Raw genomic sequence first — 26,739 nt, forward strand, 5'->3', positions numbered from 1 at the left:
CGGCTATGCGCATGCGCCGTACTGCGAGATGGTATTTAAATATAGGGATATTCCAGCTCAGTACAGCGGACTATCAACGCCTTGTTTAAACACAACCCTGTCTGTCTTATAAGGATGATTTCTTGGGCATTTGCAGTTTGGACAGTTTTCGCCGGAGTTGCCGCTCTGTTGTTTTACCAGAGGCTGTTTTACCCTTATTTTTGGGAGGACTTGATGTATTGCTTAAAGGTCCGAAAGGTCGGGAAGACGACGATGGCGAAGATGAAACGCGGGGTTCTCACCTATCTCGACCGCTTCGTTGACCAGGCAAAACAGAGTCCTGAGAAGCCGTTCATCATTTTCGAGCAGGAGGTTTTGACCTACATGGATGTGCATCTAAGGAGCAACAAGTTTGCGAATGTTTTCCGGAGCGAGGCTGGTGTGAAACACGGTGACACTGTCGCGCTTTGGATGAGCAACGAGCCCGACTTCCTGTGCGCCTGGTTCGGGCTGAGTAAACTGGGCTGCGAGGTGGCCTTCCTCAACTCCAACATCAAATCCAGATCTCTTCAGCACTGTCTGCAAAGCTGTGGTGCCAAATTTCTCATCGTTGGATCTGGTACTATTATTGCAACACTGAACGTTTACGGTTTAGACTCAGTCCTTGGTCAGATTTTCAGGACCAGCTGTCAGTCAGATAAACTCCCAGGCTGCACCCAGAAATTAATTTACAGTGCTCCACATTATGTAGGCTACTATTACCTAGAGCACTTCTATACTGTATGGTCTATACGGAACCATTTGGGTGTGAGCTGTAATCTACCACGTAGCACACTCAGCTCAGAGTAGATTTCCTTTTCCCACAAGTCACTGCTATTTGCCCTAAAGATCTTGTTGTATCTTGTATAACACCACATGCCAAGCTGTGTGTTGAAAGGACATGCTTTTTCAAGAGAAGTAACATTTAGTTGGCACTTGTCCATCCCTTTTTCTTAGAACCTGGGTCTCGAGGTTCTCACAGGACATAAAGCTTCCACCCAAATCTATAGCCACATCATCATAGGGTTAGAGTAACCGCACAGAATTTGAAACCCAGAATTATACTAAATATGTATTTGGGTTGAACTTGTATGTTGTCTAAATATACTGACATTCAGTCGTGTTTATAGTGTGGGTTTTTTAAAAAATATATATTTTTATTCCCATAGATTTTATACAGTTTTTAGATGATGTCCTGCCAGCGCTATCGGATAATAGCATTAATGTGTGGGTAACTGAAAAGAGCTGCTCACGTCAGAGCGTCAGCACATTGCTGGACAAAGTAGAGCTGGCCTCAGAGGAAAAGCCACAAGTCGACTTTCCCCTGCCAAATCTCACGTCCAACTTCCTGTTCATCTTCACCTCAGGCACCACAGGTACTGCTCAGCTGCTTTCCTAACGTGGGTGGAGAAAGTGGTTTGGGTTCATGGAATTTTGCATGCCGAAATGTTTTTGGACAAGTTGAAAAATAGCCATGTAGTCCCTAGTCCACCCTAATCCAAAAAAAGCAAAAGCCCATTAACCTCCCTGCTTTTGTGTGTACTGTTTACATGGAACGCTGGCTTATAACTGCTTACTGCTGTTGTGTGTATTCTTTACAAACGTGTTTGTCAGACAATCAGCTTGCGTAAGTGTAACAGTTGCAGATACTTATGGTCAAGCATGAGAAATAAACCCAAAACAACTTTTATTCACTCTGTAAATAAAATGATTCTAATCACGACAATGTTTATTTTTAAAGCAAATGAGGTTGTTTTCAAGAAATTACAGACGCAAGAGTTCTTCTATCTGTATTCAGATTTAAATCTGGCCTAAACTATCCATCCATCCATTTTCTGTACACTTAAATAGCATCCTATTGTTACTATCGGATGTCAACAGTGTATTCATTTGTCCTCTTTTATGTAGGACTTCCAAAAGCTGCTCGGGTCAGTCACATCAAGGCTGTGATGAGCATGGCCTTCTTCCGCATGTGTGGGGCCAATAAAAACGATACCATCTATCTCACCTTGCCTCTCTACCATATGGCCGCCTCTCTGCTGGGTATTGGCGGATGCATTGATCTAGGTATGGAATTTCAGGTTCAGGTTCATGTCACAGTGTGAATGATTTTTACAATAAAGAAGCGAAGTTGCGCTTTAAAACCAGATATTTAATGTTAGATAAATGGGTATGTAGTGTATAATTATAAATGCGCACAACAGTGCTACTGTGTTATTACTTTAGTTAAGAGCACCTAATACAGTTTTATATAATATTGACTGGATCTCCTGATTGTTTGAATGTATCAGGACTATGTTCAAGCTGAGCAATAGCGATACAATAGTGTGTGTAGTTTATGGGGGACTTTATATGCCTACAGGAAATACCTAGCCATGTTGCCCTCAGGAAATACATGTATTTATAACATGCACAATTCCTGGAAGTTTTTATGTTAAGTTTAGGAAAGGCTGTGAAAATAATTTAAAGTGGTAGGTAAAATAAATAAATAAATAAATGAACTTTTATACTGAAGTGTTGTTATTAGTGGCGTCTTTTGTAAAAGTTTGTACCATAGAATTGCATTTGCTGGAAAACATTTAGAATTTGATCAATACAGGATTTTCTGTATATGGGAAATCTCAGGGTAAACTGGATTCAGCTTGATGAACAGCAGTGAATTTACAGTGCAGAATGTACCCAGATGTGTAGCTTAAATGAAAACTCCCAACATAACACAGAGTTAACACCGCACTCACCTGTGTCGATAAGTTGTCATACTTCTATAGGTGCATGAACTAGTTCATATGTAAACCATTTAAAGGATGAGGTCTGCATACATTAGGCTCTGTTCAAGCATTACATTATACAAACGTTTCAGCTTTAAATCGTCATCGGCGTGTAGCCATCTTGGATCACATTACCATTTTTAATAGCTTGCAAGGGACCACATGACATGCTTGAAGAGATTTTATCTTAATTATTTGACAAGGTTGCAGAAGTCTATGAGACAGTATTCCTCAGAGAACACAAATAAAGCAATGCTGTTTATTCCGTTTTCATTATTGACTACCAGTACAATAATAGACTAGACTAAAAAAAAAGATTCTGCTTAAAATCATACATACATGATATTTATTTAATGTTATAAGTATTTATAACATTATCATCAAAAACACTATGGTCTATTTAATAATGGGATTATAGGCTAAATAGTTGACTCCCTGCATCGGGTGTCTGTCATTAGTAAATACAGGAAAACAAGTGAAGATAAGTGTTCATGTATCTGTAAGTAAAAATCCTTCTTCAAAGAGAAAAGATATTTTTAATGATGAAAATACCATTAGGTCTTCATTTAAGTTTCGGATGGAATGCTTCCCGTTTTAGTAATTCATCAATATTTCCTTCCTTCCTAGATATTTCCATGATATGGATAATAGCATTAGCAAATTGGAATGTGTAGGAATTGAGCAAATAGAAGTCAAACTGCATTGTGGGTAATGTAGAAAACCATTAAGTATAGTGAAAATAGACCAACATGTTCACAAAAAAGTGAACTCAGAAGTTAAGCATAAAGTAAATATTGATATGCTTGTTGTTAAGGGTGGATATTTCCTTTAATGTTACAAAACCTCTTCAGCTTACTTATTTGGTCACAGGAGCTACATGTGTTCTAAAGAAGAAATTTTCCGCCAGCCAGTTCTGGAAGGACTGCATCAAGTACGAGGTTACTGTGTTCCAGTATATTGGAGAGCTCTGTCGATACTTGATCAATCAACCCGAGGTAGTTGCATTGCTTTTTTTATTCTCATTGATACTTTTGTTATCAATTCAGTTTTCATTGTTTTAGTTCAGGAAGCTATGTCTTATGTTATTCAGGAGCATGCCCTGACTGCACTTACCTGTTACTCTTTGCTAATCTGGTTTAATTGTACACAGACTCCAGAGGAGATGGCCCATAAAGTGCGCATTGCTGCAGGGAGCGGCCTTAGAGCAGACGTCTGGAAGGAGTTTTCTAGACGCTTTGGGAAAATCCAGATTTGCGAGGCGTACGGTTTGACTGAGGCCAGTATTGGCTTCGTTAACTACACCACTGAAATTGGACCTATTGGGCGAGCCAGTTATTTCAACAAGGTTAATTTGGATTTTCAGACTTTGAGGTTGACCATATTTTCCTGGAAAATGCCTAGTACAAAGTATAGCATTGATTTAGCTTCTGGATTCATTATAATTTGTAAAATTTGAAGTAATAATGTATACGCTTTGGCTATGCATCGGGATTGATTGCTGAAGGTTTAACATTTATTATGACTTCAATAACATCTTATTTTTTATTGATTTCTGTATTGCAGCGCAGTCTACCATTCGAATTTTTGAAATGTGACCCAGAAACATATGAACCTATCCGAACAGATAAAGGGCGCTGTTTAAAAGTGAATAAAGGTGAGAAGTCTGATGTTAAGTAAGCAATAACACACGATAGCCCGTGCTGTTACACGGAAATAATGCACGGCAGGGGTGTGATGCGGCATGGTGGAGTGCGGAGTTCCACTACCCCCACCCTGAAGTGCATTATTTTCATATAACAGCCCTTTCTGGAGTGTTATTCACAGCGATTACAGTGTTTTTAATTTATTAATGTATGATGTATTTGAATGCTTTTTAGTTAGATTTAATGTTGTGGAACTTCCAAGAGAAAAGTTAGTTCCTGTTCTTATTCATGTTATAGGCATCGTCATCATCAGTCATCAATCAGTTATTCTTTCACCAGCCTCGCTCTTTTTTCCCCCCTCTCCTTTGTCTCTCTCTCTTGCTTGATTAGATCGCTCTCTCTCTCTCTCTTGCTCTCTCTCGCTCTCTCTCGCTCAAAAATGTATCTGGAAAGTGTAAACTATTGTCCTGAGGACTTTCCTGTGGTGATAAACATCACAAAGCACAGTGACTGTTACAAAGTGCTTACAACCCAGACGCCTTCCATAAATTTTAAATAGACGTCACCACATCAATGATTATAGTTTTTACTTTTTTTAAATAACCAATTTTTTAAATCCGTTAGTTATTAGTCTTAGATTATGTAGCGCATTTGCTATACACTGTGTATGAGCTGTTACTATAGAAATAATAAAGTATTAGAGCGCATTCGATCACAGTAATATTAGCTCATCATTCATGTTGCAGCCGGAACTACTTTCTCAGCCGTGCTCTTATATGAAAATAAATGAAAATGATCCGATTCAGGCATTCAGCACAACAAATATATATATCAGTCATTATAGATTATGTGGAGTGTCCACCATATGAGTCCCTGTGATGGAATTGTTGCTATAGAAATGATAAAGTTAGCATGAGCGCTTTATAAACCATAAGCTAGCACTATATAACAGTCAGAGCTGCTGTTATATAAAATTCATCAACACCTCGCCAAACAGATTCGATAATTCAGCAGTGCTGTGGTACAGTGCATCCGGAAAGTATTCACAGCGCGTCACTTTTTCCACATTTTGTTATGTTACAGCCTTATTCCAGAATGGATTAAATTCATTATTTTCCTCAAAATTCTACAAACAATACCCCATAATGACAACATGAAAGAAGTTTGATTGAAATCTTTGCAAATTTATTAAAAATAAAAAAAAACCAAAAAAGCACATGTACATAAGTATTTTGGAATAAGGCTGTAAAATAACATAATGTGGAAAAAGTGAAGCGCTGTGAATACTTTCCGGATGCACTGTATATTAAGTATTATAGGTGATTTATCTGTAGTCGATAGCTTTTGTAATAAGAGGAAGTTGTATGTATGTGTCATTTGATTCTGTTGTTTCAGGTGAAGTTGGTTTGCTGGTTGCCCCGCTGTCTTTCACCAACCCTTTTCTTGGCTATGCTGGGAACAAAGCCATGTCTGAAAAGAAGCTGCTGAGAGATGTGTTTAAGGAGGGGGATGTATATTTCAACACGGGGGATTTGATGCTTCAGGATCACAGGGACTTTGTCTACTTCAAAGACAGGATAGGAGACACATTCAGGTATTACATTGCTGTACATTTAACTGCATTAGCTATTTGTTGTGTATCTTTCTGGGTGGCCATCTGGGTGGTGACTTTTTTTTCCTAAGGATTTCTTAAAAGTCTTAGCACCTAGATTCCGATCCTTCCGATTTGTACCTGGTTAATGCAACAAAAAGAAAAAGGCACATCAATAAAGCTGATTAGTGTTTAACTTGCTTTCTAAATATTAGCATTAGAAAAATATGCTTTCCACAGCTGAAATGATCTGCTTTTATGCAGTTAGGGGAGTACTTGGAGAGTCACTTCTCAAATTTTGCCTTGTCTTGCTTAAATTATTTCTGTCCTTGAACAGTTTCTCTACAAGCTTTCTGCACACGATGTTATGCATCATGTACTTTTTAATATTCAAATGAGTTTCTGAATTTAAGATTGATGTGCAGCCATTCATCAAAATGGGCGTCGATGTAAATGCTAACACCCTGCTGCATTTGTAAGGCTTTTGGCCCTTGTGTACACTGATTCTAGTCTTCATGTGAATGAACTCGCCCTGCTGAGAATACTTAGGACAGAGCACCTCCCAACCCTTTCGCTCGAGTGGAAATCATGGCCGAGACTAATAAACACTGGCAGCTCTTCTAAAGAGCCAGGCCAAAAACTAGGCAGCGTTCATTCATGAAAATGCCAGAAGTGACGCAAGACTCCTCTTACAAAGCCAGTTCTGGAGATGGCTTATCAATAGAGAGTAGTGTACTTTAGAGTGGAGTAAATGAGATCAACACCAAGGCTGACTGGGAGATTTCTGACTGTGGCATGTTAATGGAGAAACGGCGACCATGACAGAAGGATAGGAGTACAATAGTCACATTAGCAAGCATGCCATCAGGTCAAATGCTTGGTCCCTTCCCTGAGGACCCCAAGAAGCATGAAGGCACAAAGGGGCCGTTTGTCTTGCTTAGGTTTGGCAGGTCATGACAAAGCACTGTGCTAATGTATGAAATCTTGGCCGGAGTTATTGAATGTTGATCGGGCTGATCCTAGAAAGGAAGCGTCTTATTGGTATTTTTCCCCCAGTGGGAAACTACAGCTAATTAGTAAGTTAGTTGTCTAGAAGGTTGCTGGTGGTTTTTTCCCCCTCATACATCCTCACCTGTAACATTTGATGTAATAACATCTGGCCAAAAGTCTCTGGTCTCTGGCCAAAGTACCACCTTTTATAATAGTTTATTAAAATAATGCTAGTGTGGCAAAAGTGTACTTTTGCTCATTGATGTCCCCTATGCAAGGGCCTAAATCAACAACATTGTTGTGTACGGCTTCAGCTTACCTGGCTCCATGTACACCATATGTCCAAATGTATTTGGACACCTGACCATCACACGCATTTGTGAGTGTTCCCCAAACTTCTGCCACAAAGTTGAAGACATATGATTGTCTAGAATGTCTTTGTATGCTGTAGTATTTTATTTTCCTTTCATTGGAACCAAGGGCCTTAAACACGTTCCAGCATCACAATGCCTCTGAGCACATATCAAGGTCTATAAAGACATGGTTTGCCAAAGTTGGAGTGGAAGAACTTGAGTGGTCTGCACAGAACCCTGACCTCAACCCCACTGAACACCTTTGGGATGAACTGGAATGCTGACTACACACCAGGCCTCTTCACCCAACGTCAGTGCCCGACCTCACTAATGCTTTTGTGGCTGAATGGGCAAATCCCCAAGCAACATTCCAAAATCTAGTGGAAAAACGCCCAAGAGTGGAGGCTGTTTTAGCAGCGAAAGGGGGGGGCCCAGCTCCAGATTAATGCCTTGCCTTTCAAATAGGATGTTCAACAAGCTCATGATCAGGGGTCCACATTCCTTTGGCCATATAATGTATATAGTATCATATGCAGTCATTGCCTAAGACAGACTTCTTCAGACAACTGGACCAAAATGCCACCTTGTGTCACATAGTTGCTTTGTTTAATTTGACACATTTTTTTCCCCAATGAGATTCCTTGTGATTCTTTAGACTGAGGCACAAGACTAATAAAACACACATATGCACTGAATTGTGAACCATTGGTGTCAATCCTTGGTCCAGTGTAATCAGTCATGTTCACAAATATGGCCCTCCAGCGTTTCTCATAAGAGTTACAAACTAACCTCAGGAACACAAAATCATTACACACAAAATCATTATATTTGCTTATTTTTGCTTATTTTTTATATTTGCAAATTACTTGCTTAATAATTCTGCTTTAGGTAGTTAGCTTTATGTGCTAATCATATAATTAATAATTAAAATTAATAATAATAAAATAGGTTTTTATTTTCCTATATATTTTCCCTCCCATTGTTTTTTTTTTGTGTGTGTGTTTTTTGTGTTGTTGTTGTTGTTGTTGTTATTTTTTTTAAATAACCTCTTCCTATGTATGTGTATATTTCATATTTGGTTGACAGATGGAAAGGAGAGAACGTGGCCACCACTGAGGTTTCTGAAGTTTTAGGCTGTTTGGAGTTCCTGCAGGATGTAAACGTTTACGGTGTCACTGTGCCAGGTTTTATAAAGTCCTTTTTGACCTTATAAGTCTATTCATGTTCCTCTGAAGTTGAGACAAGCTTGCATACAATTTAATGGTTCTCTTTTACAGGCTACAAAATAATGTGGTTTATTTCAATTCAATGCAATTGTATTCAAATAGCACTTTGAACAATAGACATTTTTAAAAAGCAGATTTACAGAAATCCAGATGGAAATTGAGATCTCTAACACGCAAGCCAGAGGTGACTGTGGCAAGGAAAAACTCCCTGTGATGACATGAGAAGAACCAGACTCTTCTGGGTGGCATGGGTGACACTAGTGGGATTATAAATCACTACAGTATACATGTGTTGAAAAGTTAACTCAAACAGTACTAAGTGTGCTGAAATGAACATATTGTGAATAGGAGTCCTGAGATGATTACAGAAGGAGTTCTTGGGTATAAATCTGCTATATGCAGATGAAATTATCCACTGAAGAAAGGAAGAGCCTTGGGCTTAAACTTTTTTTTTTTCATTTATTGTGGGACCATCCACATGGGTTCCTTATTCCAATGGAATGGTACTTTTTTCATGCTCAAATTAACCCAATACCCAAAAGCAAAGTGTATCTACAGTAGAAAGATAGAGAAATTACTTTTTTATGTCGATACAGGATGAAATGGTTGTACTCCAATTCTAATCTAGAGAAAAAAAATCATAGTGATCTTATATTAGTGTGAAAGGTAACTTGCAGACCTGAGTTTGAGTATCAGCTAGGAATGGAAAAAATGTGCAGCATATTTTATTAATCTACATGAATAGTCCTTGTTCATACTCAGGCTACGAGGGAAAAGCAGGGATGGCAGCTGTGGTCTTAAAGGAAGGCCGTGAATTGGATGGAGAAAGCCTTTACAATCATTTGGTACAGAACCTTCCAACGTATGCCTGGCCATGGTTTTTAAGAGTCCAGGTAAAAGAATGTTAAGATCAATGCCTATTAAATCAATGTTGTATAAGAGACAATTATGTTTTTACACTAAGTATAGCCTCAATTATCATGTATGTATTATTGTGCATTATTGTAAACTATGCCCTGAACATCTTTCCTCCAAATTTTCATTTTCCAAGTTTCCACTGTCTCGTTGTTATTGTAGCTAGTATAATTTATTATGTCAGGGCTTTTAATGGAGAGAAGACATCTGTTTCAGGACTCCTGCATTCCTTTTCATCCACAGACTTTCTTGGACGTGACGGAGACCTTTAAGCAGCAAAAGAAAAAGCTAGTGGAGGATGGCTTCTGTCCTCAGGCTGTTCAAGCGCCACTCTACTTCCTGGATAGCTCTAAGAAAACCTACATCCCCCTCTCTCAGAGTGTGTACGATGATGTTGTCTCGGGCAAGATACGACTCTGAGCCTGTCATTTATGGACACGTGAAGGAATGTGCATCGGAGTTTGGATTAATCTACAACGCAGCACATTGATTACTGTTTTATTATTTTTGCAGGGAATACCGTCCAGGGTTTACATTTGAGAGCTAATGTATTTTCAAAAAAAATTATATTTTAATTTGGACCTTGGAGGAAAACACTGGAAATTTTTCAAAAGCATTGTCACTTTTCACAGTGTTTTAAAGTGCCTTTTCCTTATGTGGTAAGTGTTGGAGAACGTTGTGAATTATATTGAGAATATTCCATGTGGAATCCCATGGGAAGTAATTTCTGCACCATGTCTGGATTTAGGAGTCCACATTTCACCTAATGAAATTTAAAAAATAATAATAATTTAACATTCAATGATCCTATTGAAATAGCATAAAATGCATTTTTAATGTTTAAGTCAGGAATTAACCTTTTTTTTTTTTTTTTTTTTTTCGTATTTAACAATACTGCCTAGCAAATTATATTTTAAATAGCTAATTATAAATTCATGCTATGCTGGATTTTCTAACTCACTTTATTACTATAAGATATATAGTACACCTTGTTATATTACTTATGTAAATTTAGTAAGATTGATGATGTTATATGTTTTTTATTTGGGACTTTGTTTCTACAAATTTTAATAGTTCTGGTGTTTTCTATAATTGTAGTAGTAGAACCAAACTCATTTTAATACCCGATCAGTCCATCTATCCATCCATTTTCTATACCGCTTATCCTAAAGGGTCACGGGGAACCTGGAGCCTATCCCAGGGTGCATCGGACACAAGGAGGGCTATACCCTGGATGGGGTGCCAATCCATCGCAGGGCACAATCATACACATTCACACACCCATTCATACACTACAGACACTTTGGACATGCCAATCAACCTACCGTTCATGTCTTTGGACTGGGGAAGGAAATTGGATTATTATGTATAAATGCTGATTTAGTCTATTACACTAAGTGCATTTTATTAACACATGTAAAGCCAAATTTAGTACAGGCAGAGTTTAAAACATGGGCAAACTGGCCTAATGTAGGTAGGGATTAAGCACAAGACAAAACATCTTGGAAGAAAAATCAAACACTAAACAGACAATACTGATACTGACTCAGTAATGCTCAGTGGGACACTGGCAAGACTTTGCAAGGACAGAGTGCTTGTGATTGTGTATATACAATGAGACATGGCTAATGTGACTTAGTAGCCAGGTGACTGAGAGCAGAGTAAAATCTGGACTGGATCACTTGAGGATCTGCATGTGACAGTGAAAAAATTCTAATGACATAAAACTGCAAGAATGCCACCTTTTGATTCAGTTAGCCCCAGAATTATTTTATCAAGATAAGTTCAAAAAGTTATGAAAAATGTCATAAATAGCTTAAATGTGCACAAATAAAAATCACATTTTTACAGTTATTGTCACCTCTGCATTTAGTATTTTGTTCAACTTCCTTTTGCTTTCTGCTTGAAGTGCCAGGTTGGGCAGAAGCTCCTGGTTTTGCGAATCCTCTGTTTGGACAGCAGCCATTAGCTGGGCATAGCTTTCTGCACTGTGTGTAAACTCTTAAAAGACCAGTGAAAATAATAACGTTCCCTCACTAGAGGTCAGCAGAGATGTACTGAATTCTATGTAAAACATCTTGTCAGACAGCACTGTAGATTTAAGCTTATGGAATGTGTTGGTTTAACTGTGTTCTGGCCTCTAAACACACACAACACTGTCTTGGCAAACAGGACGCAGTTTACCTGTTATCAGCATAATGCTGCAGGGCATCAGTGAGCGCACAATGACAGATGAGGAAATTACAGGTTAGTCTCTGCCACACAAAACACTTTACATACCTCCTATTCTGTCTTACATGTATGACAGGATATTTAATCAATTTTTAGATATGACTTTAAAAGGAGTGTCTGGTTTAAGTATGCAGCAAAAGCAGCATGTCCGTTTAATTTTCTGTTGAACAGAGTCAGAGATAATAATCTACAACTCTATATAAAAGTTCCAGATTTACAGTGTGATGGAGCCACAATGGTTATGACCACCACAGGAACATCCCTGACCAAATATTAATTGACTGATAATGATGTAATAGTGTGTGTTGCCCTATTATGGGTGTTTCAAGTTTGCCACCTGCGATGAGAATGGCCCACCACACAAATAAATTCTGGCCTTACACTAGCCTGGGTACTAAACTGTACCTTTCCTTGTCACTAGGGTGCTACCCGAAAAGGGTTTTACTCTTAAAAATAATTACGGTCCATTTACACTGGGGGAAATAAGTGTTGAATGCGTCACCTTTTTTTTTTCCGTAAATATATTTCCAGTGAGGTTATCCACATGAAATTTTCACCAGTTGTTGGTATTAACTCAAGAAATCCACACATATAAAGAAATCCAAACATTAAAGTCCAAAAATGAAGTTATGTTTAAAAAGGGGAATGACACAGGAAAAAAGTATTGAACACTCTAACTGAAGTGTATTTAATACTTAGTGGAAAAGCCTTTGTTTGTAATGACAGCTTCAAGACACTTCCTGTATGAATAAATTAATCAGCCGCAGTATTCAGGTGTGATTTTGGCACATTTTTCTAAACATATTGTCTTTAAATCTTGTTCAATTGGATTCAAGTCAGGTGATTGACTGGGTTATTCTAACACCTTGACTTTTTTCTCTGAAATCAATTGAGAGTTTCCTTTGCTGTATGCTTTGGATCGGTGTCCTGCTGGAAAGTCCACCCACGTCTCATCTTCATCATCCTGGTGGATGGCAGCAGATTCTTCTCAAGACTCTCCCGGTAAAGGGCTCCATTCATCATTCCTTCAATTATATGAAGTCTGCCAGTACCATGGGATGAAAAACAGCTCGGCAGCATGATGCTTCCACCTCCAAACTTCACTGTTGGTATAGTGTTTTTAATGTGCAGTGCCATTTCTTCTCCAAACATGGTGTGCAGTATGACAACCACAAAGTTCAATTTTGCCCTCGTCTGACCAGACTACACTCTCCCAGTATTTCATCGGCTTGTCCACATGAGTTGTAGCAAACTTTAAATGAGCTTCAACATGCCTCTTCTTTAGTAATGGAGTCTTGCGGAGTGAGCGTGAGCAGTGGAGCGCATTTCCTATTGTTTTCTCTGTGATGATGGCACCTGCTGCCTCCAAGTGTTTCTGGAGCTCTTTCTGAGTGATCATTGGCTCTTGGGCTACTCTTCTGACTACTCTTCTGACTCCCTGGTCAGAAATCTTGTGAGGAGCTCCTGTGCGTGGCCGGTTGATGGAGAGATGTTGCTCCCACTTGCGGATAATGGACCCAATGGTGCTTAATGGATGATTCAGAAGTTTTGAAATACGTCTATCTGATTCCATCAATATGTTCTGCAATAATAAGGTTGTGAAGGTCTTGGGAGAGCTCTTTGCTTTTACCCATCATGAGATGTTTCTTGTGTGAAACCGTGGTAATGAAAAACCTTTTTATCGACCAGCAATTTACTAAGACAGCTGATATTAATTTGTACAGATAGGAGGTATAATTACTTTCTGATTACTTACAGATTTCAGCTGGTTCCTTGCCTTACTTTGCCTTGGAGAACTGCTTTTTCTTAGAGTGTTCAATACTTTTTTCCTGTCATTCCTCTTTATTACACATAACTTCTTTTATGGACTTTAGTGTTTGGATTTCTTTATATGTGTGAATTTCTTGAGTTAATACCAATGTCTGTTGAAAATTTCATGTAAATAGCCTCATTGGAAATATATTAATTGAAAAAAATGTTGACGCGGTCAATACTTATTTCCCCCACTGTATGTACCGTAAATGATTTTTAAAGGTACACTTTAGCCATGTTTCCATGTAAAAGATAGTAAAGGTAATGTGTGTTGTGATATGAGTGTGTCAGGTGTGGCAGCTACGGTATACTGAGAATGGTTCACCTCACAAATAACACCTGGTCCTACACTTTCAGAAAAACTGTACCCTTCTTGTTACTGCAGTGTACTTTTACTACATAAGCATCCATGTAGTGTCTTTTTAAAGTTTTATTATAATAACTGATAATGGTCCAGTTGTGCACCTTAGATCATTTGCAAAGGTTACTTATAAAATTACTTATATCCATGTAATAAAGGTGTTGGTTTGTGTGTTGTGGTGCTATGAAGGTATCAGGTACGGCAGATGTGCTGAGAATGGCCCATCACAAAACTACATTTGGTCCTGCACCATTGGGAAAAAAGGAAACTAAACTGTACCTGTAACTGTACTGTAAACTTTCCTTGTCACTGGGATGGTACCCTTAAGGGTACACCTTTTGTATTTTAGTAACTTGTTTAATATGATTCCTGGCACAGTGGGGGAACAGTGGCTTAGTGGTTAGCACATTTGCCTTGCACCTTCAGGGTTTGGTGCTCAAATCCCACCCCTTCCCAGTGTGTGCTGATTATTTATTAATTATTTATTCTCCTTGTGCCTCGAGGGTTTCCTCCGGGCACTCCGGTTTCCCCCCCTGTCAAAAGACAGGCTGATTGGCATTTCCAAATAGTCCATAGTGTGTGAATGGGTGTGTGCCTTGTGATGGGATGGCACCACGCCCAGGGTGTCCCCCACCCTGTGCCCTGAGTTCCCTTGGATAATCTCCAGGCTCCCCGTGACCCTGTGTAGGATAAGCAGTACAGAAAATGGATGGATGGATGGATGGACCTTGTTCCATAGAAACATGTATGAGTATTTTTAATGCGTTATGCTAAAATCTAGTTACAGTCCACGTTTCCATGTGAAAGATTTTTACAGATTAAAGATACAAAAAGATGCCAAGGAAAAGTAAGTTTAGCACTATTATTTTCCTGGGTGTATTATGTTTTTTTTTTTTTTCACTGATGGATGGGGTAGAAGGTGATTTGAGGGTATGTAGCAGATAAACCTATGATGCGTAAACTGGCTTCAACTGTAAAGGAAAAAAAATCATTGCGTGCAACTAATACCAAAATTCTTTAAAAGATGTCCTGAAGGTAGATTGGGTCTCTCTCTCTCTCTCCCTCTCTCTACCTGCACGCGCCGGCCTGTGGGCTGCACGCGGACACCACACTCGCGCCACAATCCCCAGAGGAGCGCGAGACAGCCTCTCAGCGTTAATGGCTAATGGAACAAAAAACCTAAATACCTTTAGACTTTAACATTCTCCACAGTTACATACATGTATATCTTCATTTTTAAGGGATGTTTGTTCGCTTTTGTTGTTGTTTCCTGCTTCTACTGAACTACTGGAACTACTAAAGAGGAGCGAGAACCTCTTGTACTGTAGCTGCCATGACTAAAACCTAGCCACTCTCTCTCTCTCTCTGTCTCTCTCTCTCTCTTTGGGAGGATTATTTGTTTTGCCTCAGCGAAAGTCCGCACGAGAGCTTTATCGGGATTTTTTAGGATGTTGTGTAAGAGGAATTTGAGGTGTTTGGCTGGGTGTCTGGCTCTGCTGGGTGCTCTGGTGGGACATTTATCCGGAGAGATGCCCGGGAGAAGCCAGTTTCAGGTGGAGCGCAGCTCACAAGCCGCCGAAAGCCGAGTGAGGAGACGCGGCAAGCAGGAGTCCCTCAGAGGGTGAGTGGCTTCCTAACGTCCGTTAAAGTAAGTAGCTGCGTCCTAATTTGCTGCTGAGCTGTTACTATAGTAACGCTAGATGTTATTATTATAGTATGCTCTCTGAAAGAAAGAAAACAAAGATACATGTACCTGCTCCTCTCTCTGGAGACTTTCAGTTCAAGGATTTAAATGTAAATCCTCTCAAAGTTTTAAAGTATCAGTGTACATGACTTACATCTTGAAAGTAAGTTGAAATAGTCTGCAAGTGTGGAAACATGTAAAGAACCCCTTTTCCCCCTGACAGTGAGTTACACAGTGATTCAGTTTGGTTTAGGATGGAGATGCCTTTCTTAAACTGCATTCCCAAAAACAATATTTTCGAAGAACATCGACTTTCATAGTTTAAAACGATGAGCAACCTGATTAAACCGTATATCCACATTGAACTTCTGTTTATTATGATTCCTTTAAGGGGGAAGTATGGTCTGGGATGGCTTTAGGTCTGGGATGACCCTGTGTAGGATAAGCAGTAGAGAAGATGGATAGATGGATGGATGTTTCCTGTAGTGATTAACCCCTTCCAAGTTCCAAGTAAAAAAAAAAAAAAAGTTTTATTAGTCTATCATTGTGTTTGTGTGTGTGTGTGTGTGTGTGTGTGTGTGTTTTACACAATATCACCTTTTTGGGATTCAGAAAAGGTTAAAACATGGCAGAACGTGTTGTTATAGGAAAATAATCGACGACGGGGTGGTGCGATGCAGCTCAACGTGAAGCGACTTATTTCCCTATAACGTCACGTCCCGATGTGTCGTCCTGCGTTGATTTGTGAACAGTTGCAATTTTGTATTTGCTATTTACAGGTACATTTAATGTTGTGGAACATTTGCGAGATAGGCTGCATTCAGTATCACAACAAAAATGCATCTTCCTGAGAAACAGGAAGTCCGCTATCCTGAAGAGTCTACTGTAGAAGTTCATTGACCTCGACAAAGCACTGACACCCGAACTTCCTTCCGTAAATGTTACATAAACGGCTCATAAGAGAAAGCTTCACTGTATGAATGATTATACACTTTTGTTAAATAACGTTGTTGTTTTTTACTAATAAATATTAATCAATTGAGTGGGCAGAACGGTGGTTTAGCGGTTAGCACATTTCTAAGGTTGGAAGTTCAAATCCTGCCTCCGCCTGTGCTTCAGGGGTTTCCTTCGGGTACTCTGGTTTCCTCCCCGAGTCCCAAGTTATGCGCTGTAGGCTAATTCTCATCTCTAAATTGTCCGTAGTGTGTGAATGGGTGTGTGTGTGTGTGTGTGTGTGTGTGTGTGTGATTGTGCCCTGTGATGGGTTGGCGGCCTGTCCAGGGTGTCCCCCATCTTGTGCCCTGAATTTCCCTGGGATAGGCTCCAGGCTCCCCTGCGACCCTGTGTAGGAAATGAGGTATGGAAAATGGATGGATTTAATAAAAATGATTACAAACCTATCATTTGAATCAAGAAAATAAATCAACATCTTCTGACCAATCGGATTCAAGAATTCAACAGCACTGTGGTTTAAGCCCAGCTATCCCACTGAGTAATTCAGTATGTGGCGACACGTGTAAAAAATTTTTACTGACCGCGAGCCGCTTACTGTTCACCTTACCAGTACTCGACAAAACGCCTTTAAGAAGGTCCAAGTTAACTAAGAAGGGAGGACCACAAAGGTCTCGTGCCATACTATCCAAACCTAGAGTGATGTATCACTGCTTCTTCAGTGGTAGAGAAGAGAAGAAATCTGACTTGAATTTGAGAGCAGTCACGCTATTACACTGATTAGTACTCTAACACATTTGGATTCACTTTGCCTTATTTGTTGCAGCAGCTGTGTGCACACGGAAATAAACAACAATCTTTATTGAGGCCTGTTTTCTTATTTCACCTTGAAGTCATTTCACATTCGTTAACGTTTTTTATTTTTTGCATGGAAGGTGACTAAATTCCTGCTGTTGGCTTTTGGCAGTACATGATGAGACGTTGCAGAACTAATTATAGCAATCTGGCTATTTGACTTCTAGATATTCACCAACCTGATGCTGACATGCAGTTATTTTTACTATTTATACTACTGAGCACGTAGAAAATGGGGAATTTTTTAACTGGTTTATTTGTTCATGGTTATCATGGGTCCTCTCATGCTATTTAAGCGATCATCCAAGATAATGATCTATATAGAATTACAGGGCAGATAAAGCCGGATTAATTTGTTTTAAAAGGATACATGAGTCAGACAAGCCTAATAGGAATATGAGAAATATCTCAATACAAATTTAAGTGAAATGCACTTTGCTAAGTGGACAAACACTGAACCCCTAACCGTGATACTGAGGCAAGGTATTAACATTGTTCTACAGGCGAAATGTGTGTGGATCTCGTTTGCACTCCTACTGCTGTCCAGGGTGGAAGACTTTGCCTGGGGGCAACCAGTGTATTGTGCGTAAGTAATGCACCAGATGTTACACACAGTAAACTGTCTCAATTGGTCAGCGGGTCAAAAACACAGATTTTCACTTACAGACTACTAGCTGTTTAATGGAGGCTGCCGACTGCCTCTGGAGTGAAAGAGTAGCAAAGCACATTTCCAAATAACATGTAAAGGTAAACAAGAAGAGCAAATGACACTTCAGGTACATGTACATTTACATTTATTCATTTAGCAGATGTTTTTATCCAAAGCGACTTACAAATGAGGAAATACAAGCAAAGTGATATATCAAGCAGAGAACAATACAAGCAGTGCTACTGTACAAGATCTTAAATTGAGTTCTAGAAGAAGCAAAGTACGCAGAGTCGAGGTGTAAGAGCCAGCCAAATTTTTTTTTAGGGGTTAGTTAGGTGTTCACGGAAGAGGTGGGTCTTTAGCTGTTTTTCAAAGATAGTGACAGATTCCGCGGTCCAGATTGAGGTTGGAAGTTCATTCCACCACTGAGCGACAGTTAGTGTGAAGGTTAGCTGAAGAACAATACAGAAATCTTTTGGACAGAGACTCATAAATGGTTTTCTGCATTGTTTATTAACCTACCTAAATTTCATTTAAGGACATTTTTTGATGATTGTCTAAATGACTGAAATATTCATTTGCTCATCAACACATTATTGTTATTCATGGTATTCTTGTAGCTAAGTTCTTCATTCACAAAGATTCAAGTGCGCACATCTGATGGGCAAAAAGCTCAATGAGGGTGCTAACTGCAAAGAAATGAGAATAGAAAGTAAACATTGGCACACCACAGCTCCAAAAATAGAACATTCTTCAGTACTTCATTCATAAATCTCAATGGGCTGATAAATTACCCATTTTTGTCTCATCTGCATGCACCAGTATTTATTTGCTTTGGGTATTTTACATAACAAGCCCTAAAATTACCAAAAACCACAGCCAAAAAAATAATAGGCTATTTGGAAACTCAAGGTTCTTATTATGCCAACTTGTTAATTATTCATAAATCAAGATTCAGTATGCAAACAGTGATTTGCATAGTGATGTATACATTTGAGTTAAAGAAACCTTAGAAATCTTTTTTTTTTTTTTTAATGGTGAGTTTGCATATGCTTAGTAATTAGTCAAGAATGGAAAGCTATGACTGATCACAGCTAATCAGCTGGTATCGGTAGAATTGCAGTGCAAGATCTCATACGGAAAATGATTCCTTCAACTTTCATGCCATGCTTGAACTGCTGTGATTTATTTACCTGATTATTGTGACAGTGTTTTTATCTATTTCAATGAGTTGATGGTTGCTGTACTAACATTGCCACTTCCTATTTCCACTACAGCCATATGCCGTAACAGCTGTGGTGAAGGCTACTGTTCCAGGCCCAACATGTGCACTTGCTCCACTGGTCAAATTGCTCCTTCTTGTGCTGCCAAAACATGTAAATCTTACTAAATCAGTTCTTTATCCTGAGTAAATACATGACTTTAGCTTTAGGTCTGGGATGGAAAGTTTTCTATGAAGATTTTTTCTCAAACAGCTTTATTATCTTGGCAGCATCAACATTTGCTTAATGTAACCCTGTCCTTTTGGGAACATAAACTGTCATGGAGTTTTAAGCGGGTGCAGACAGATTTGTATACAGCATCATCAGCATGGATTTTCCTGAGTTTCTTTTTCTTTCTGTGCTGCAGCTCAGCAGTGTAGCATCAGATGTATGAATGGAGGTGTCTGTGAAGGGGATCACTGCCAGTGTCAGAAGGGTTACACAGGAAACTACTGTGGGCAGCGTGAGTATGTTTACGAAAACATATCTCTTGGTGTAATTTTTTTTTTTTTTTTTTTTTTTTTTGCCACTTGCCCATCATAAACGGACTAGGATTTCTCTGTCATGTACTATATGGCCAAAAGTTTTTGGACACCTGATCATCACACCCATATGTGGGTGTGGCACAAAGTTTGAATTACAAGGTTGTATATGATGTCTTTGTGTGCTGTAGTATTAAAATTGGTAACCTTTTCAATGGTTACATGATTTGACCTGATGTAAAGTGAAATAAATGAAGCACTTAATGTGTTAGAGGAGTAGCAAAACTGCCATTTAGTTACAAATGCCATAGCCATTGGGAGGGAATGATGATATATGATGCTTCTCTTGTAATAAATTCCCTTTTTATATTAGATAAATGATATTGTTGTTAAAGATTCAATGATCAACGGATGGGTTGGACTTATGAATAGCCTGTGAGCTCTAATATGTGTTGAGTAGCAGACATTCAGGGCATGCTTAGTGTTACCTGTATTTCTCTGAAGGTAAATTTTCAAGGTAACATTAGGTCCAATATCATTGGAATAATATTTAGGAGATGTTAAAGGTCAGCACTTCTTAATATCTTTAAACCAGTAAATTGGATCCTTATAGAATTCTGCTTATGAAGTGGTTTTGGGTTGATTTTTAAACGTTAAATGTTTTGGCCTGATTGTAAAGTGCAATAAGACACGTCAAGAAGACAAGCACAACTTCCATTTTATCCACCGCTTGGGACGGATGATTTATATACATAGCACTTTTCTTGTAACAAATTCTTTTTTTTATATAGAACAAATGAGATTGGTATTAAACTACCAGATGGGTTGGACTCCTGTGTAGGCTGTGAAAAATCTGTAGGCTATGAAGATATACGTAGTTTTCATGGTCATTATTATTTGTATGTCTTATTTGTCATATATTAAATTAAATGACCATGTAATCAGTAAATTATAGCTGCTTTCAGGTAGTGCGTTGGTGTTTTTCACTCGACCTGGAATGGAATCTTTAAATTAGATTTTCTTCTCTTTTTTTACCCCCACCACTTTTGTGATAACCAGACTTTAAAATGCTAGTGGTTGAGAGATACATACAAGAGAAACATATTTCTGTTCAGGAAAGCCTCTAGTTTTCAGAAGTATGTAAATTAGAAAATGTCATTATGCGAAGGTTTTATACCACACTTACGAAGACTGACTGATGTCACTGCTTTTACAGTTACGAGACCTGTAAATGTTATAAATAAACAGAATATTGACTGTCGTTAACATGACCTTGACCAGCTGCTAAAACATTCCTAGGTTAACCCGATAGAAAGAGTTATTTAACCATGTATCATGCGCTTATGATAATGCCTTTGTGGTTGTATTTCAGCCGTATGTGAAAAGAAGTGCCAGAATGGAGGACGTTGCATTGGGCCCAACCGGTGTGCATGTGTGTATGGGTTCACAGGTCCACAGTGTGAAAGAGGTAAACACAAGCAAACATTTTTCTCATCTTTATTCTGCTCTTTTTCCCACTCATCTTGTCTACTACACTCTTTTGTACTGTGTACAATATGCTGCCCATGACTGATGGGATGAGGGAATGGTTACATGGGTGCATTACACAAATATAACTCCATTCTTTTGCCCTCTTTCACCAAATAAACGCCCTGTCACCATACATATTTTTTATATTGAGCTACTTTCTGTCAATATTCTTGTAAATATTATATTTAAATACTGGTCCTGTTACGACACGGCAAAATCGGCCCGGCAGCTCACAAAGTGTAGTGCCGCCCAGGGACATGGCGGAGGAGGACTACACTTCCCAGTCATACCCGTGCTCGAGTTCGCCGGAGTTCTAATTACGAACACCTGCAAACACCTAAGGTTATATAAGTGCCTCCCTAGCATTAGCCGCTTGCGAAGTAACCGTTCAGCAGCCTTGTCTCTGTTCGTTTACAAAGCCGATTTCCTTAGAAGTGTTTTCCCTGGTGCTCGACTTAACGCTCGTCTCTCACTACGCTTTTGCCTACGCCCCTGATTCATAGCTTACCTGTTCTGTCCCGATTCGATTCTCGTTCTGGATTCTTTCTCAGGTCATCTCTCCGCTCGCCCGCGCTCGTCTCCGTCTACGCTTCGTAACAGGTCCTTTTCCCGCTGGTTATACTATGGTTCAAAAATCAGAATGAAGAATATGTTCTGTATCATAATCTCCACATTGTTTTTAAGTGAACCCCTTCAGTCAGAATATTTCCTGTTGTCCTATATAATAATTAATATGAATGACACATATGGATGTTCAGAAATATAAACATGAAGTACAGTGCTAATTAGGGACATTGATTAAACATGTTAAACAGTGACCTATAACAATTTATATAGTCTGCATTTGTTGTATTTTGGGGTTTTATTGGCTTGAAGTGGAATAGTAGAGTAGTTGACCTGTTATCATTTTGCCCTGTTCCAAATGTTAGAAAATGTAGGCAGTGCTATAGGTAGGGCTAGGTAATTGCTAGGAATATAAACAAACAAATTGTTTTAATTTCCTGGAGGTTAGACAGTTCCCTCTGAAAGTATTGGAAGAGTATAGGTGAATATTGTTGTTTGTGCTATACACTGAAGACATTTTGGATTGAGATCAAAAGACAAATATGAAATGATAGACCAGAATTTCATTTCCTGATATTTACATCTAGATGTGTTAAACAATTTAGAACATGGCACCTTCGGTGGCAGACCACCCAAACTGGTGACCCACTGATCTCACCAAACTGCATTCTTCTTTTGTGTTGGTTTTGCAGGCTTGTTCCACAGCTTCTTTCAGTTGTTGTATGATTGAGGGGGTGGGGGCGGTTATCCCATCAGTCTCCAGGAAATGCATGCTCAATTGGGTTAAAGGTCTGGTGATTGACTTGGTCAGTCTCAAACATTCAACATTTCCCCCACTGAGGAAGTGCTTTGTTATGTTGGCAGTTTGTTTTGGGCTAATGTCTCGCTGCATGATAAAGTTCCTCCCAGTTAGATTACATTACATTACATTTCTCTGTGAACTGGCAAACACAATTTTTCTGTAAACTTCTCAATTCATTCTGCTGCTACCATCATGAGTTACATCATCAGTAAGATTAATGAGCCTGTTCCAGGAGCAGTCATGCAAGTTTTCTTTCTTTTTCAGGACATACCAAATTGTTGTATCGTCTATGCCCAGTGCTTGTGCAATGGCTTTGATCAATTCTCCCTCTCTGGTTTTCATGTTAGTTTATCCTTTGTAAAAACAAATGCTCCCAGTGTTCCCAGACAAAACCTAGTGCTCAAACCAAGAGTAGACGTTCAGAGCTATTAATTGTTTAAACAATCAATTTTACAGGGCACACCTGGGCAGTAAGAAACACCTGTCAGTCACGTGTTCTAATATTTTTGATCACTTGAAAAATGGGTGGGTTCAAACAAAAGGTGCCATGTTCTAACTCGATTAGCTCGTTTCTAGGTGTAAATAACAGGAAACGATTAGCAAAAACAAAAACAATTGGCCTTGATATTTCAATACTTTCGGCGGGGACTGTATTTCCTCTAGGAATAAATGTGTAGTTTATTACCTATTTAAAAACAATGTCACTGATTTATTGGAATTATTTTTTTAATATGACTTAGTTATATGTTGAGTTTGATGATTCACAGGTGTTGTCATTTCCTCAGCAGCAGTGTACCAGGTTTACTCGTGAAAATGATATTTATGTTTGTCAGTTCTCTCTGTGTGTGAGTGTGTATGTCTGGGAAAGACATCAGACGTGTGGGGTGAGTGAGAGCAGATGTTGGTGAACTATGCAGTGTTGAATTTTACAGTTCAGGGTGACGGTGCTCTATCTGACAGGTAAAACATTATAGAGCATCGAAACCACAAAGAACCTCCTGCTACAGTATTAATAACTGACTAAGTCAATCCTGTTCAGGCAGGTATATTACCCCATATGTGGAGGATGTCTGTTTTTGGGGTCAGATAATAAGTGTCTTTGCTGGCAGGTTTCAGAGGAAGGGGAATAGAATCGTTTTAACGTTGCACAGGGCTTCTGACCACTTCCACTGTCTGTCATCAAAGCCCCTGTAATCAAAGAAGCAGGAATGCTTTTCAAGTCACTCACTGATTTGAACACCAGGCTACAATCACTGGTGGTTTTTCCTTTTGACCGCATTCACACATTTAGTGTGTGGGAGTGTTTGTAAGAGGGGAAAAAACGAGAAACTGTCTGTGTGAGGGTGAGAGCATTTGAAAGAGGTTAAAATAATAGTTTTTTTCCTTGATTACTGAGCATGTGACAATTTTTTTTTTCCAACCCAGATGAATCAATATGTCGATTTCAGAATTTTGTCACAGGTTGTACTATAGTCCTTTAAAAAATATTATATTGATCAAATATTTTAAAAAAAAAGAACGTTAACTTGCATTTAATCTGTGTGCATTGATTTCAGTGACTTAAAAATAAGGCTTGTTGCGACGCAGAATTGTGACATCTGTTCATGTTACTTTACTGATTGGATTAAGAGTTGTTTTAATGTAACATTGGATAACAGTTTTAATCAAATAATGTGAAAACCAATATGTGAGCCTGAACGTTTTTAAAGAATTTTTTTTTTTAAACAAATACTGGAAAAGAAAAAAGCTTAACAGAAAAGGAAAGCCATAAGCTCTTAGGATGTGTTAAAACTCTTAAAGCATGCACTATGAGGTGTATACATGTTTTCAGGTGTGTGAAATTTCCAAAGTGGGTGAAGCTTCTCTAATTTAGATCATATGCTACTTGCCATGCCATTGTTTTGTGCTGGATAATGCAACTGCAAAGAATAAAGCAGCTTGTACAAAACTTGCTTTTGGATTGTCGCATGTATAAAGGTACTGCTATGTTTTTCTGCTCTTTCCTGGTGTCTTAGTCATTAATACATTTGCTTGAAATTCAAACTTAAATAGATAATTCAAAGAGAATGAAGTGGGCCCCCTTTGAAAAATTCCTGGGGCAAGAAGAGGAGAAAAAAAGGATATATCAGCTGGAATTGGATTGACCAGCTCTAGGACAACGCTAAAGGCTAACTTTTTTTTCCCAAAATATTTTTATTGAGAAAGAAAACATACTTCCTGTCACAAAACTACAATACCTTTCTGTATAAATTACCATACAATACCAACAACAAAATTAAAGAGTACAATCAGCTAAACCAACCCCCCAACCTGGGCTCATCATGGCTAACCATTATCTATATCTGGTTGTTTATATATTGTGAGATCCAACAACAGGCAAAAAATTCAAGTGGGAAGTGCCTGTAACTCCATAAAATCTGAAATAAAGGGTTGCCATTTATAAAAAAAAAAAAAATTGTCAGTACAACCCCTCATCGTATATTTCATTTTCTCGAGTTTAAAAAAAAACATCATGTCTTTAAGCCGCTGGAAGATGGATGGATAATTAGCAGACTTCCAAAACAACAGTAGTGAACTTCTTGCTATTTGGGGTGTGAAAGCGACAATATCTTTTTGTACAGAGCTTAATGAACCGAGGCATCAGGAATCCCAAATATAGCAATCAATGGGCAAGGTTTTATATCTACTCTGAGAATAGTGGACATGATAGTAAAGAAACCAGTCCAAAAACCATAGAGATCAGGGCAAAAGAAAAAGCGTGTAACTTTTAATATGTTATCAATTCAAATAACGAGATAATACTTGTGTATGTCTATAGTTTATTTCCATTCCCTAATACTGAACCTCATGGAACCTAATGCACAAACCGCATAACCGCTAAGTCTTATTAAGCCCTGAAAACAGTCTTTCTGGCAGCTGTGGCTCTTCCTGCATGACTTCCTGTCTTGGTTTCCAAGCTTTTCTGTAAATGTTTATAAAACACTTTAAAAGTGGTCTCATAGTGGCAGTGCCTGGACTGTTGAACTATCCCAGCACAGCTGTATGTCCCCTTACTTGTCATCTGTAAATGTGAATACATGCAGATGAAAAAAAGCTTGGAGATACTGTATGTTTATACCGGCCCTTGGAGATTGAACCTAGCGAGTAACAGTGATGGATGTGAAGGAAGCACTGCAACCAAAACACTGTGGTCATATTTATGTACTGTTAGACTGTATTTAAACTACACACTTTCTTCATTTTAACTATTTTCTACTCTTTTAGAATCATACTGAAGACATTAACACTATGGACACATAGTCTACAGTCTGCAAATTATGCACTGACCAAGAAAAGTGTTAAACAAATCGAAACTTTTTTTAATATATGTTCTATCAAGGTTCCTGATGGATCTTTGCACACACTGGGTATTTTCTCAACCATTATCAAGGAGTGTTCAAGTAGCACATGTTGGCTTCTACTCCTAAGTTCTTAGTGACATCTGATTGCTTGGGGAAATGATTTTGTAAAATTAATTTTGTTCTGTTTGGTTTATATCTCCAAATTAGCTTGATACTTCTATAAACCAATCCACTCTTCTTTGCAGATTACCGAACAGGTCCATGCTTTTCAAAGGTTGTGAACAAGATGTGCCAGAGCCAGGTGAGTGGCATTGTGTGCACTAAGACGCTGTGTTGTTCTACTGTTGGCCGAGCCTGGGGTCACCCGTGTGAAGAGTGCCCTGCTCAACTACAACCCTGCCTCAGAGGCTTCATCCCCAGCATCCGCACCGGAGCCTGCCAAGGTCAGCACTTATCTCACAGTTATCAATTACCATTCAGCTGTTGTAAGCGGTTGTAATCTATGCACTTACAATGGTGTTTGAAAGTTTGTGAACCCTTTAGGATGTTCTATATTTCTGCATAAATATGACCTAAAACATCATCAGATTTTCACACAAGTCCTAAAAGTAGATAAAGAGAACCCAATTAAACAAATGAGACAAAAAATATTATACTTGGTCATTTATTTATTGAGGAAAATGATCCAATATTACACAACTGTGAGTGGC

General features: G+C 38.7%; 2 protein-coding genes across 4 annotated transcripts in view; both read left to right on the forward strand.

Moving 5' to 3' along the window:
* Positions 1 to 5: 5 nt before the first annotated feature.
* Positions 6 to 11,358, forward strand: LOC108277389 (long-chain fatty acid transport protein 6). Its single transcript, XM_017490086.3, has 10 exons — positions 6 to 598; positions 1,188 to 1,394; positions 1,927 to 2,085; positions 3,657 to 3,781; positions 3,937 to 4,131; positions 4,350 to 4,440; positions 5,825 to 6,023; positions 8,450 to 8,547; positions 9,352 to 9,482; positions 9,748 to 11,358. The coding sequence occupies exons 1-10, from the start codon at positions 115 to 117 to the stop codon at positions 9,922 to 9,924; spliced, it is 1,866 nt and encodes a 621-aa protein (XP_017345575.1). The 5' UTR covers positions 6 to 114; the 3' UTR covers positions 9,925 to 11,358.
* Positions 11,359 to 14,893: 3,535 nt separating this feature from the next.
* Positions 14,894 to 26,739, forward strand: part of LOC108276642 (fibrillin-2) — a 70,192-nt gene continuing 58,346 nt past the window's right edge. The window contains exons 1-6 of one of the 3 annotated variants that reach the window (XR_008398111.1): positions 14,894 to 15,530; positions 17,903 to 17,985; positions 19,326 to 19,424; positions 19,678 to 19,773; positions 21,165 to 21,260; positions 26,275 to 26,472. Coding sequence is in view for 2 of the 3 variants with exons in the window: in XM_053686906.1 (XP_053542881.1) it covers positions 15,358 to 15,530; positions 17,903 to 17,985; positions 19,326 to 19,424; positions 19,678 to 19,773; positions 21,165 to 21,260; positions 26,275 to 26,472 (745 nt within the window). In the remaining variant the exon portion in view is untranslated. Of the gene's footprint in view, positions 15,558 to 17,902; positions 17,986 to 19,325; positions 19,425 to 19,677; positions 19,774 to 21,164; positions 21,261 to 26,274; positions 26,473 to 26,739 lie in introns of all 3 variants that reach the window. The other 2 variants (XM_053686906.1, XM_053686907.1) reach the window with 2 other exon arrangements.

The sequence above is a fragment of the Ictalurus punctatus genome, chromosome 16, assembly GCF_001660625.3.
Source record: "Ictalurus punctatus breed USDA103 chromosome 16, Coco_2.0, whole genome shotgun sequence".
NCBI lineage: Eukaryota > Metazoa > Chordata > Actinopteri > Siluriformes > Ictaluridae > Ictalurus > Ictalurus punctatus.